The 14,524-nt window shown below is 33.5% G+C and overlaps 1 protein-coding gene across 1 annotated transcript; it reads left to right on the top strand.

Moving 5' to 3' along the window:
* Nucleotides 1–1,215: 1,215 nt before the first annotated feature.
* LOC106130872 (progestin and adipoQ receptor family member 3) lies at nt 1,216–14,148 on the top strand. Its single transcript, XM_013329806.2, has 7 exons — nt 1,216–1,543; nt 2,125–2,342; nt 4,352–4,508; nt 6,698–6,850; nt 11,159–11,347; nt 12,112–12,180; nt 12,918–14,148. The coding sequence occupies exons 1-7, from the start codon at nt 1,472–1,474 to the stop codon at nt 13,080–13,082; spliced, it is 1,023 nt and encodes a 340-aa protein (XP_013185260.2). The 5' UTR covers nt 1,216–1,471; the 3' UTR covers nt 13,083–14,148.
* The last annotated feature ends 376 nt before the right edge of the window (nt 14,149–14,524 follow it).

The following is a 14,524-nucleotide window of genomic DNA, read 5'->3' on the forward strand; positions in this document are numbered from 1 at the left end:
AGGTTCTGATAGATTTTTGATTTCTATCAATTAGAGTTTTTTACATGATAATATATGCTAACTCGGTGGTATATCAGTTCGAACCGCTTGGACCGAAGACCTAGACCGCACGCCTAGCGGTATTAGATTTTACATAGATTACATTTTTATTACAATATAATATTTATCTTACTTAGGCATTATTATTTACAAAACTGTGATTATCTCAAAACTACTTAACCGATTTTGATGCCTCACGAACTAAATTTTACATACTTACATCTAAATTTTCATTAAAATCACACCAACGGTTCGAAAACTTTCGAAAGTTTAGCGTTACAAACATACATACATACAAAAAATATGTTTTTGCCTCAAGATGTCTTTTCATAGTTACATAATCTATCCATAATCCCAATTATTTCATAACGCGATACAGAGTGAACAAACCCATGCAATAAGTTGCAAGTTCCACAATGTGCTTACAACCAATTTGCATATTTTTACAAGCTCAAAAGGTTGATGGTTTATATAGACAATCTTTTAGTCATATAGCGAATGTTGGTACCAATCCCCTGGGAGGTCCGGTGGCTCATTCCGTTAGCATAGAAGGTTGCCTTTGGATAGATCTCGAAGCATTGTAATAGAGGGTGCAACTAGCAAGAGATACGCACAGATGAGAGAGAGATATTAAATAAGCTCCTCATGGATATTTATAATCTTTGTCTCTCATCTAGAGTGCATCATATTTTCTTCCCTTATTTTTATATCAACCTAAGATATAGGCCAGAATTGTACAATAAACATTTAAGTTTGTACAGTACCACTCCTTTTATTAAGACACTCCATGTTTATACATACATACATATGTTCACGTCTATATCCCTTGCGGGGTAGACAGAGCCAACGGTCTTGAAAGGACTGAATGTTTATAATTGAAGAGAAAAAACTAAAGTATATCCAAAGTAACAATACACAATATAAACTATAAAAATAGTATTATGATTAATAGTAGTATGATTATTTGTAAATCTAAAAATTATATTATAAATTATATCGACGAGATCCGCTACACTACTTGGACTTATATCTAGAGCTATGAACAAAAAAAAGTGTGAATAATCAACGTCACTGTCACTGTCAATACTTAACAATCCACCTCACGTCAGCAGTCAAATCATGCACCGTCATGTCATGTCACTGTCACTTCAGTTCACTACTTTCGTTGTTGTTTATTGGTTGTGTTGATTTTGTGGTGGTTGGATAAATTAGTTTTTAAATAAAATAAAAAAAATTGGAACTTGCTGGTAGTGGCATTGTAGATTTAACATTTTAATCATCAAAATGTCACAGTGAGTTTACATTATGTTTATTAGTGTAATCGTATATATAAGAATTTGTGTCGCATAAATTTGAACAATATTTTCTCGCAACTATGACTTGCTGAAGAAATATAATTCCTCTGTTTATTTTGACCACCACAAATAAAAATATGACTCTGACAATGACCAAAAAAGTTAGTGAGTGTCAAGCGGAGACAGTACAATTTATGCCAATAGAAAAAGTAAGTTTTCGCCGATTTTTAGACATTTTTGTTATTACTTTGTTTATGAAAGCAAATACCTAAGTTATTACGTATGTGCCTACAAATTTACAAGATTTTTCCACTATTTTTTTTTACTTGTATTAAGTTGTAAGAAGTGGTAATGTTCTTAGTTAATTTTGTCTGAATTTCGTATGTATGCACAGAATTTTAGGGAGCACTAGTTAACCCTAACATTTCCAAAATTCTATGCCATATTATGATTAAGCATATTTGTTGTAGATAACAACAAATATTCTGCCATGCTCACTTTGGTAGTCAGTGATAGCTGCTAAGTTTTAGAAATGGCTTGGGTATTTTTTGATTGAATAATTTTTAATGATTTTATCATACACCTTCTACTATAATACAATAATAAAGATTTGTAGTGTCATGTATCTGAAAGAATACACATGTCAAAACAAAACAAAAACACCAAAAACTTACAATTTCATTAAAAAGTTGTCTGAAAAATGCTTTTAAAATCTTTTTGTATAATAATATATAAAAATATTTATGAGGAAATAAAAGCATATAAAATTAAAACTTATTACCATTTTTAGGTAGAAAATGAATGCAGTACAGATTATAACTCTGGGACTGCCCTTCTCAGAAGAGGAAAGAAATTGGAAGACAACAATAACTTGACAAAAGAGGATATTGAATATATAAATTACCGACAACTGTTAAAATATGAAGAAGCACCAGAGTATTTGCAACACAACCCATTTATTAGAGATGGATATAGAAAATTACTGCCAACAAATTTGTGTTGGGAGAGGTTTGTTCAAATAAAACATTACTATTAGAAATAAGGTTTAAGATACTTTTTTTACTAACAGAACAATTAAACTTACAATTTTTCTATTTATATGGGCCGTGTGGTTCCTGGCACCAAAATAAAAAAAGAATAGGTAGAGTACCTCTATTCTATGTATGTCGTAAAAGGCGACTAAGGGATACACTTTTAAACTTGCAATTCTTCTTTAAGGCAATGTGCTCGCAACCTCTCTGTTTTAATCTGAATATTATCATTGAGCCAAAAGTTGAGTGTAGTCTTCTTCATTTTTTTCAACACTATTGGCTCTGTCTACCCCGTAAGGGATATAGATGTGATTATAGTTGTGGGCAATGTTATACTATCAGCAACATGCTGTATCTCACTTTTGGCTTGAAGGGATAAGATGTGCTATGCAAAATTTGTACAAGAATTTTCTTATATGACTCTTTTTTAGTTCATTATGTCCACATAATCACCTGATTTTCTGTCGTCTTGTATTAGTGTCAAGAAGAAACAGGCAAAACAAAAATATGTGTTTTTTAATTTAATTCTGAATAAACTCAAAAATTAATGGATCAAATTCAATAAGAGTAAAGCCACCACATTAAGGTACTTTATAAGCAATTCTTACTTATGAAATTCCATTGTTACTGAATACTTATTTCAAATATACTTACAAAGGATATTTGACATCAATAAAGGCTTAATTTACATTATCTTGCTAAATCAGGACAAACAAAGGTCGTTTGCAAAACTTTCCTTATTGATCATAGTACTTTATTATATAAATAGTGGAAATTAGAGTGTGACGGTAATTGCATCGTATCTCGGGTAATGTGTAAATCAGTGTAGAGTTTTATATTCAACAGGTTAAGAATAAAAATACTTATGTTGTTTTGCCAGAGATGCAAAACAACATAGGTATTTTTATTCTTATATATTCTCTGTCCCAAATGTTGAACAATGTCACTAGGTAAAAATTTAGTAAATTTGTATCGAATGCTCTTGCATTTGTACATCTCGCGCATTTAAGTGGTTTAATGGTAGCCGAGACATTTATTTAGGGCTATTTATTACACATTAAACTTGGCATTAAAAAATAAAAACATCAAAATATCGTGACGAAATCGTTTCCGTGTCTTACCCACATGGCTTGAAACTTAAACTTGGCATTAAAAAATAAAAACATCAAAATATCGTGACGAAATCGTTTCCGTGTCTTACCCACATGGCTTGAAACTTGAAGATGCGGTATCGCATCGTGTAACGATGAATTTTCATGGGGAAGGGCCAATCGCTCTGCACATGGTGGTACGCCGTGCCATTCCATGCCATGGTACATACATATAATCACGTCTATATCTCTTGCGGGGTAAACAGAGCCAACAGTCTTGAAAAGACTGAAAGGCCAAATTCAGCTGTTTGGCTTAGTGATAGAATTGGGATTTTTGAAGACAGGTTGCGAGCCCATCGCCCTAAAGAAGAATCCCAATTTTAAAAGCCTATCCCTTAGTCGCCTTTTGTCGACATCAGAGAAAGAGACGGAGTATTCCTGTTCTTTTTTCTTTTGTTTCTACTGTCGCCATGGTATGAGTTTAAAAATAAAAGGCTTTCAATGCACTGTTCGCACTTGGCCGGTTTTTCAGACACACATAGTAATCAGTGTGTGATTGCTTTCTAATGTTGGCTTGTGTCATTGATTCTTCTTCCTGGCGTAAATTCCGGTCACATCCTGACCTCTCCGGAGAAAATCCTGTAAGGCGTCCTTTGACCATGATTTTGGATTGGGTAAGTCTGGTTGTTACACGAAACGATTCCTGTCTGAACTGCGCAACCTTTGCAGGGGAAACTATAACTTTATCATTGTAAAAACTGCAGTAGATGAATTAAGTTAAGTTGCCTTTAACGACTTCCATGGGAAAGAATTGGAGTGCTTCTATTTTAAAGCTCTAGAAACCACGCCTAAGAGTAATTTACAGTCGATTTAACTAGGTATATATTTGTTCTAGCATTTTCTGGTGGACCAACGAGACAATGAACATTTGGACTCACATTTTCGGCTTCTTCCTCATATTGTTCCTCACGATAAACGACCTCGTCATTATAAACATCCACGCCACGGTCACAGACAAAGTCGTCGCGGGTATATTATTTTCTTGCTTTCTGGTAAGTGATTATACTTTCGCCTTAACTCATGCACTGTCAAAATCATATGAATCTACGCAATTTCACTGCGAATTCGCCGTTGTTATCGCGTCATTGAGTTCCATGTAGGGTAACTTGATATGCGGTTGACTGTACTGATTGTCTGCATGTTTATACTAACCAAAACCAAAAGTAAGTAAAGTTTCTTTAGAGGCGACTGTACTGTATTTCTAATTAACATTATCAATAATTCGTAGAAAAAAAATATAGATCTTGTGGTATTTTCTATTTTAATCACCTATTTAAATGTATTTAACTAATAATATGAACAGGTCAATAGAATTATAATCAGAAACAAGTTTATTTTTATCCACGTCCTACCTATATTTTTTGTGGAACGTGATGAGCGCTGCTTAAGTAGATACAAAAAAAGCTGGCGTTGAAAATTTTTCCATTAATATTACAAAGCAGTATATGACCGTATGTGTTATATATGTATTGAAATAATGCAAAAGTATATTATTATGCAACCAACGTGACCGTATATAACGAAGGTCTTAACAAATAACGATGTATAATAATACTCTTAATAAAAAAAAGACAAATTCTAAACTTTTTATATTTTTCCAAACTACGCGGTATTGCGATCAACAGCGCTTCAGTTATACGCATATTGCGCAAAAAGTAGGTTATGACCATTTTCTCCATATCTAATACTTATACCATGAAAAGTTCCAAATATATGTTCAGAAACAATCCATTAAAATTACCCCTTCTCTCTTCACTTTCTTTTGAATGTAAATAGAAATAAATACTTCATATTATTATAAACATTTGGTAATACTATCGCAGTAGAAGTATAGATCTATTACGCGTGCGAAATGCCACATACAAATCTTAACTAAAGCCCATTCCTCTGCTACTATACGCATACAGAGATCTACATCTTACGAAATACACTCAACACCATTGGTCGACGTCTCGAAAGCGGCGCATCTGATGCCCGCGGGCGACCTGCTTTTCTCTCTCGTCAGTGAAAGTAAAAAAAAAAGATATGGCTCACTGACTGAGTTTTATAGATATTTAGTAGTAAGGTAAAACGGACCCTGGGTCCTATAGCATTGCGGCGGAGGGTGCAACAGGGAAAATGTTACGATTAGAGGGAGTAACAATTTACCTGTAATATGCAAATGTATAGAACTTCGAAACGATTTCAAAAGTAAAGAACAAGAAATAGTTGATGCAGTTCACAAAGTTTTACCATCTAAGTAAGTCGTGAGAATCCTGAAAAGGAGAAACTACGACATCTTACCTCCCTGTAAAACTAAATTTGTACTTTTTAATCTATGACATTGTTCCAATTTTTTAAGTTTCTCATAATTTAGCAATAATATTGCTAGAATATTACTACCTACCATCAAAGACCAAGCCACCAATAAGTATTAATTTTGTATGAGACCTGCGCTTAAAATGATTGTAGTGACAGAGCGGATAATTTAAAACGTCGTTGGCTAAGTATTAGTCGATGGAAACTCATCGACTCTAATTATTAAGCAGCCCTTTAAAAAATTAAAATGAATCAATGAAACTAGCTTACTACTAACATTAAAATAGTGAAGATGGATGCTCGTTTTAGTATTCAATTCCAAGTTTTGTAGGATTGGATAGATATCTGCTACCATTAATATTTTACTAGGCAGTATTAACCAAACACGTTGGACTAAAGGCAGTTTAAAACGAACTTTGTTTAAATTCAAACCAAATTAATCAAAATGTTATGTAAGTAAAATGAGGCACTTGGACAACACATAATATGATGTGACATTTTAAGATAATAAGTACCTACATAATAGAGATGCCGAGGAGACAAAATATAGTCTTTTTATTTTATCATTAAACGAGGCGGAGTCTTTATGCTCAATATTCGATCCTTAATGGATCGAATATTGAGCATAAAGACTCCGCCTAAACGCCTTCAAAAAATAAAGGTGGTTCTCAATTTGACTTGGTGTATGTTTGTCCGCTTTTATCTCGCGTTTCACTGAACCGATTTTGATGCAGTTTTCAGGAATGTATTTGATCCACTTAGGAGAAGGTTTGAGAAATTAACTGGCTTAAAAAAATTTGGATATCGATTGGAGGCGGTTCCCTTTATTTAGGTCCCGAATGCACAAAATTTTTATTTTACTTATTGCGTTTAAATTTTCCAGATATGCATGGCGCTATCGGCGCTATACCACACGTTTTCCTGCCGCTGCGAAGATGTGTACAACAAGTTCTTGATGTACGATCTCTTTGGTATCGCGCTCTCCTTGCTTGCGATATACACGTCCGGCGTCTATTATGCGTTTTGGTGTCATTCTGTAAGTAGAGCTACTCTTTAGTTGTAACCTGTTTGGAATTATATTTTCGTAGAGATAATCTCGCTATTAAGTTATAAGCTACAGGAACTTGCTTATCATAAAAAGGACAATGTAAAGTACGGGCCCGCGTAAAACGAAACATGACGTTACATTTATATCCTGATTTTTTTTATTCTCATGGGAAAATCGGGATCTTCTCTGCGTGTACCCATAGACTTCCTAAGGAACCAAGCCGCTGGTTTGAGATTTGATCCATGTAAAGTATCAAATCTCTAAACAGCGTCTTGGGCTGCGCGCTTTTATTTCAGCAAGTCGGAAGGTCGGTTAGTGTCCTTTTTAAAATATTAGACGAATAAAGTATTCTTAAGGTTGGTGTGTTCTACATATATGTATTTGCGCATTATTATGCACGTACGATAATACAATTCATCTATTATTTAGAATCCTATAAAAGTTTATAAACTTCATAGGAAATTTATAAACTTGCGATTCTTGTTATTTTCCGGTGAAATATACATAGTCACCGGACGTAGGCAGATACTACATCTTTCCACTTGCCACGATCCTTTCATAGTTATAAACATAAACAGCCGATTTAATAAAATAAATATTCTTTGCTTTGTTTTTCCTAAGCCACACTTCACAAGAAGTCTTGAAATCTATACTAATATTATAAAGATGAAGAGTTTGTTTGTTTGAACGCGCTAATCTTAGGAACTACTGATTCGAAATGAAAAATTATTTTGCGTTGAATAGACCATTTGTCGAGGAAGGCTTTAGGCTATATAACATCACGCTGCAACTTTATCGAGAAAACAAAAACTGGACTATGTGAAAAAAAAAACGGGGAAAATTATTCATCCTTGAGGGCTTCAATGATGCTCAAAATAACAATTCCACGCGGACGAAGTCGCGGGCACAGCTAGTGCTCGTATAGATTCATTTTGTTCCCAATGGGTATCAATTTCTGATACTATCTGTTATGATAGCAGCCATTTGCAAAACACCGGTGGTATGGAACCTCCGTGGTGCAAAACAAGATGTCTATAATGAAAACAAGTTCGACGTTTTTAAGTACATTCTCCAAACCGGTTTGTTGTTGCCGTTCTGTGAACGTGTAGACACATACAGTTATTGTTTACAATCGCGACTTTCCAAATCAAAGGATTGCTTCGATACTGCACGGAATACATATGCGTATTTAATCAATGAATATTTTTCAATTTACAACTCTTTAACTACTCAACGTTTTATTCCTACTGTAAACTTTTATTTTGATTATTTCTACATGTTCTATCAGTGCTCGAATTTCACTTTACAACAACTATGAAGTTATTTAATGTTCTTGTGAATATTTTGCCTTTTGTAAAACTTGAATTTAAAGTACTTATTTTGTTATTTAAATTAAATTATCAATAACTTTATTGCTGTAAAGTTTGTATGCAATATTGTAAAAAAATTACATTTTACTTTCTGTAAAAACTTGGTTCAAAGTACTTTTAACAAACTAATGGTGTAACCAGAATTTATTTGATAAGCAAAGCAGTGGCATAGTTGCACCTAAAAATATGTAAATTATATGCAAGTGTAATAAATAAATGTAACTGAGTCAAGCAGGGGTCAAGTAAAACATCTAATAAGACTTAAACGCTGGTAACTATTTGTTAGACAGTTATGCAGGGACAGTTGTATCTCAAGGTTATCTTTAAGATTTAGTGTTATATTTGTGCCGCTATTAATAACATAGTATACAATGTTTTGATTATAAATAATTCTGATTGTATCGTTATTACACTACCGTCGTGATTATTATAAAGGGAAATGATACTGTACTCCTAAAACTGATTTCATTCAGGTTGTGTTCCAATTTGTGCCGTGTGGTTCCCGGCACCAATAAAAAGAAGAATAGGACCACTCCATCTCTTTCCTATGGATGTCGTAAAAGGCGACTAAGGGATAGGCTTACAAACTTGGGATTCTTTTTTAGGCGACAGGCTAGCAACCTGTCACTATTTGAATCTCAATTCTATCATTAAGCCAAATAGCTGAACGTGGCCTTTCAGTCTTTTCAAGACTGTTGGCTCTGTCTACCCCGTAAGGGATATAGACGTGATGATATGTATGTATGTATGTACGTGTTCCAATTTAATGTTTGAACATTTAAATGTGGCTTACAATAGATAGATAAATGTCCTCTTATTCGTCTTGAGAGGTAGAATGTGTGCACAAAAACTGCACCTAGATAATTATAACCTATTGTAACCATATTCAAGGAATAAATTAAAAAATAAGACCTATGTTCAGTCAATGTTCGTGAACAAAATTGTGTTGCTTGGACAACCTTAACAAAAGAGCTTTCTCAGTCAAACGGAAATAGGTAGATTATTAGAAATAAACATTACCCAGAATACACAGCTAGTAAGAAAAATAATTACAAACTGACAAAAATACGACTTTTCCCCGGATAATTTTAAAACTGAAATTAATTTAAAGCATGTAAATACTGAGCTCATAAAACTCAGCTGACTCTTACTGATCCTACTCGTAACAAACACTTGCGTTCATGAAAGGAGAAAGTGTCGTGTCATGAATGAATAACCGTCAAGTTCAAGCTCTCTCTAAATCAATGTGAACTTTTTAGACCAAGTTCAATGACCGCGTAGCTTTTAAAAATAAAGTCTATTAAGCAAATTTAACTGGACAAAAAGTTCAACTGTGTATAGAAGACGTAATCTTCTATACATAGTTAAACTTTTTGTGAGTTTGAAACACAGTTTGATTGAAGGCATTTGATCAATTGATAAAGGGATTTTATGAGGAAAGATAATTCACAATCATTAGTTCCCTTATTCTTTAATTAATTAATTTTATATTTTTTCTCTGATAATTCAAAATTCACATGAATAAAATATTTACATATTTTTTATGTAATTATTTCCGTAAATAGCTATACTTATAATTTCATTACTTCTGTTTTACCACCGAAGGTCTTCTGGAACTTTAAAAACTGTCCTTGTTTGCAAAGCAATAGAAATAATTACTGATTATATGTGTACAGTACAGTCGTATAAATGTGTAGCTATAATTTGTGCTGTAATATTTTTGAATTTACCCGATGCAGACACTATTATGGTAACATTATGAAACATTGTCAGAATACTTTATTATGTCGCTATGTCAGTAGTATTTTATTACGGCCTATGTAGGGTTCAGATTGCTGGACTTTACACAGGTCTATGTCGAAATTAATACTGTTAGATGCGCTTGCGCATGTTGAACCATGTGATTGGTTTACAACTCTATCTATGGAATCTAAGGTCAAGTTTCTCAACTGACCTAAGATTTTTGTCAGTGTCATAAAGTATATAATGAAATAGGTAATGTATTATATATATATATATATATATATATATATAGTATATATATATGTATATATTTATTTGCCGGGTCCAATAACGAGTCTGAAATCTTGCCTCTCTTCCGAAAGTATGCTTTCGGAGTCCATCCATGATATCGTTTACGTGATATAAAACGACAGCATACTAAACCGATTTTGATCAAATGTCACTTGTGTCTGTAATTTGTTCTGTAGCAAAATAAGATTATAGTAGATTTGTAGTTCCATTAGGAGTTCCTAATTGTAAACAAAACAATACTGAACCGAACACGTTCCAGTTTCACATACCTATAGATAGATCGGTAATTATATAGACTAGGCAACTTTTATTTCTGGATATTTCCATGGGAGCCCAGCCCTGAGCAAAGATTCCGTTTATTCATTCCTTATGCCGCGCCGTTTCTATTTAATTTATGTTTACCACTTCTATGTCGTGAAATTGCTACGTGATTATAATCATAATAGTACGTGAATTCCATATCTCGGTGTGCGATGTGCATATCCGCTGCTATATAGATTATTATAGGTACTTTTAATACATTTAATGGGATAAGTTAACAAATATCGATTACAGAAAATGTATTTATAATTTAAAACGGACAAATCGTGGTCGCACTCTTATAAACGCGCTTATTGACGGAACCATTATTATATTTTATTTTGTGAAATTAAATAAAACGTATTAAAACGTTTCAACGTATTTTTCTACAATTAAGACATACTCTTTAAACATATTTATGTACCCAATACAAAAAAATTTCATGCTCCCAATTCACTTTTTCGGGCTATATGTCCTGTCCACTGTCGTTTAAACTTCAATCTACTTTACTACTACTTCAATCTACACAAATCTACATCGTATCTCAGTCACTGTGCTCTGTTTAATCACAATATATTTATTTCAATTACAGGAGCTGCGGCTATTCTACATGATCTCCGTGACATTGATCTTCATAGTGGCGATGGTGCTCCAAATTCCTCGCCTCAACGTGCCTTATCTGATGAAGATGTGCGTGTTCATTGGCTGGGCGGCGTACGGGATGCTGCCCACGCTGCATTGGACCTACGTCATGGGGGGCTTCGACAATCCTATGGTCCAGGTAAAATGGATTATAATGAGCTTCTCAAAATTTCACTTCAAAGCAAGATTTAGGATAGAATTTTATTATGATGTGAAACGGGGCGGCGGTAGTTTATCGCGCGAGCGGTAGCCTCGCAGGACTAGTCGTTGAGTTTTCTTGCGGAATAATTCACGACAGTAACGGAAAGTACATAATATTTATGTCGCCAGGGGTTCGTCATATATATTTCAGATACAACTTGATATAATTATATTTTTTATGGACGTCCTGGTAAAGGGTCAGGTCAAAAGTACCCGAAACCGCCGAGCTTGCATGAAGAGAGTTATAAATGTGGATGAAGCTAAGGAAGTATGCACAGATCGTGGCAAGTGGAAAGAGGTAGTCTGCCTACCCCACCGCGAATATATGTACAACTTGATGCCAAATATTGGAATAAGTACCTGTAAGGATAATAATTTCGTGAATGCGCGTGAGTGACCGCTTCTGGGCTCACGTCAATTGGTTATCTCCGCGATCACTCCCGGCCCTGACTGACTCCCGGACTGAGCCAGGATTATTGTCATCCTTAACAGTACAAGAGTGCGAGGTATTTTTTCCATTTCCAACATTCATATTTGAAAATTTAATGAAAAATAAAATGATCTGGCTTTCCAATAATTATTATACTATAATAATGTATGTATATTCTATTTTATTTTTTCGTTCTTGTATTTTGCCCTACTCTACTTGCAAAATGCAAAACCAATGTCTATAGTATTAACCGTTTTTACTTTTGTTTTCAGATGTTCTTCCCTAGAGTAATAGGGATGTACATCATAAGCGGAACAGCGTTCATAATTTATGCACTCAGGGTATGAATATTTTTTTTTAACCAAGCTTTAGCACAGAAATAAGAAAAATAGAGTTAAAATGATAAGAAAAAACCTTTTGCAAATTACAATCGTGTGGTTTCCGGCATTTTGGAAATGGCGACTAAGGGATTAACTTGAGGATTCCTCTTGGAGGCGATGGGCTAGCAACCTGTCACTATTTGAATCTAAATTTCACCAAAAAGCCGTAGCTGAACGAGGCCTTTCAGTAATTTCAAGACTGTTGGCTCTCTCTACCCCGCAAGGGATGTGACGTGACAATACGTATGTATGTGTGACAACTACATTTGAAAGGTTGAAGTCGACTTATTTGAATAAATACCTAATCTTAGGTGAATTATAAAGCGAATTTTTGTTACGTTACGAATTTATGTATGTTGAATTAATAGGTATTAAAGTGATATTGCTGGAAGATGTAGAAAGTATACTCGGAAAGTTAGTTATTCACTACAGAAGACAGAAGGAGAAAAGAGAAGAGAAATAATCAAATAAAAAGATCTATATTATGGAAATGAAACGAAAAATATTTGACAATAAAATATAATCTCTGACATTTTTTCCTCACTAACAAACCATGGTTGCCATTGCGTACATAAAGAAGGTTGCGTTCAGATTGTCGAACGTCAAAAAGCTAGTCCTCTTTTAAAATTTCACACTGCGCCGTTTTGGAACACTTTTTTTTTTAAAGTACAATCGTGTTATTTTTTTTTGTTATTTAGATTCCCGAGCGCATGGTGCCAGGCAAGGTGGATTACTTGGGCCACTCTCATCAGTGGTGGCATTTGCTTGTTCTTGCCGCGCTGTATTACTGGCACAACACCGCCATGATGTACGTGCAGTACCGCATGAACCACGGCTGCGCTAACTCCATGAGAATATTCTAGATTTACATTCCGTTATTTATAAAGTTCGATTTTGTATCCCACTTCTGATGTAGTCTTGCGTTTCAATCCTGATGTATGGTTACTTTGTATTATAATTTAGATTCAAGGTTATGATAACAAGCTTGAAATATACTCAAAATTGTCATAACCTACCTCTATAATAAATATAATTCTGGTACAACACCGCCATGATGATGTCGTATCGCATGAACCGCGGCTCCGCTGAACTATACGGCAAAAGTTAATAAAAATAATGTTGTTTACGCATTATTTACTTGTTTTTAAACTTTATTTGCGGTGAAAAACAACGAAAACGTGGCTGTCACAAATTTTATGTATAAAAATGAACTATAGGTAGTATGACTTTTACTGGCAAACAAAATGATCTGATTTCTATGACATTTATTTTATACATTTAAATTATTTTATAAATGTTAGTTTATTATTTTAAGTAGTAATGAATTACAGGTAAATCATCTGAAATATTACGATCTTTGATCATCCTAATATAATGTCAATTAATACTAATTCAGTAATTATTATATAAGCATTCTTAAAAATTGGGCTGCTTACGATTGAATGACATTTTTGTGTAAGTTAGGTAGAGAATAAAAAATTTTTTACTATTCTATCGACTATTCTACATCGAATTTAAAGTTAAATTTAATTTTTTTAGTTAATATGAAAATACAGGACCATTAAATTCAATTTGTGAAATGAAGTTAAAATAAATCTGCTTTAAATCATTTGTAATGTGTGAGTATTGTATTCTACTTGGCGCAATTTAAGGAATCCAATTAAAATTTAAGGTGCTATGTATATTAGACATTCCGTGATTTTTGCCTATATTATAAACATTCAATTTACAATTTCATTTCCTTGTGGTGCCTAAACGCCGTTATTTGCTCAAATAACTGTTACCTGTAGTTAGTGAAATGTCACTTAAATATTAAGAACATTGTGATGAAATATGTACGTCCTTTTTCTTTTTTATTATTTTTTCTTATATAATTGTCATCTGTGATTGATAAAGATATTCTTTTTTTATACTTTTGTTGGTAGTGGTTTGGGGTTTAAAACTTTAAATATACACTTTAAACAATTTTTTTGTTGTCTTTTTATATATATTATTATTTTAATTCTTGAACACACAGCTTATGAAGCTGATGCTTCTAATTTGGAGAATTTGTGAATATTGTTCTTGAAGCTGTTATCAGAAGGCTTGTCGCACTTTTAAAATGTAATTATGTTGCTTACATACCTATAACTAGTTGCCGTGTGTATCCTTCCCTTTCTTAATTTTACAAAACGCCATCTATACGTGAATAGTAGATATTATTGTTTATTTCTGCTCGACAATAGATGGCGCTTCATGGCACTTTTTTAACTACATCAACAGATGTCGTTAGGAGCAGTTAATATTTTACCCCTACCTTAAAAAT

This window comes from Amyelois transitella, chromosome 14 (assembly GCF_032362555.1).
Source record: "Amyelois transitella isolate CPQ chromosome 14, ilAmyTran1.1, whole genome shotgun sequence".
Taxonomy (NCBI): domain Eukaryota; kingdom Metazoa; phylum Arthropoda; class Insecta; order Lepidoptera; family Pyralidae; genus Amyelois; species Amyelois transitella.

What these genes read in the sequence shown, in the direction of transcription:
- LOC106130872 (XM_013329806.2), top strand. Translation starts at nt 1,472, where the DNA reads ATGACTCTGACAATGACCAAAAAAGTTAGTGAGTGTCAAGCGGAGACA. An exon ending in ACAAATTTGTGTTGGGAGAG is followed by an intron (nt 2,343 to 4,351) that starts GTTTGTTCAAAT and finishes TATTTGTTCTAG; the next exon opens with CATTTTCTGGTGGACCAACG. An exon ending in ATGCGTTTTGGTGTCATTCT is followed by an intron (nt 6,851 to 11,158) that starts GTAAGTAGAGCT and finishes TTTCAATTACAG; the next exon opens with GAGCTGCGGCTATTCTACAT.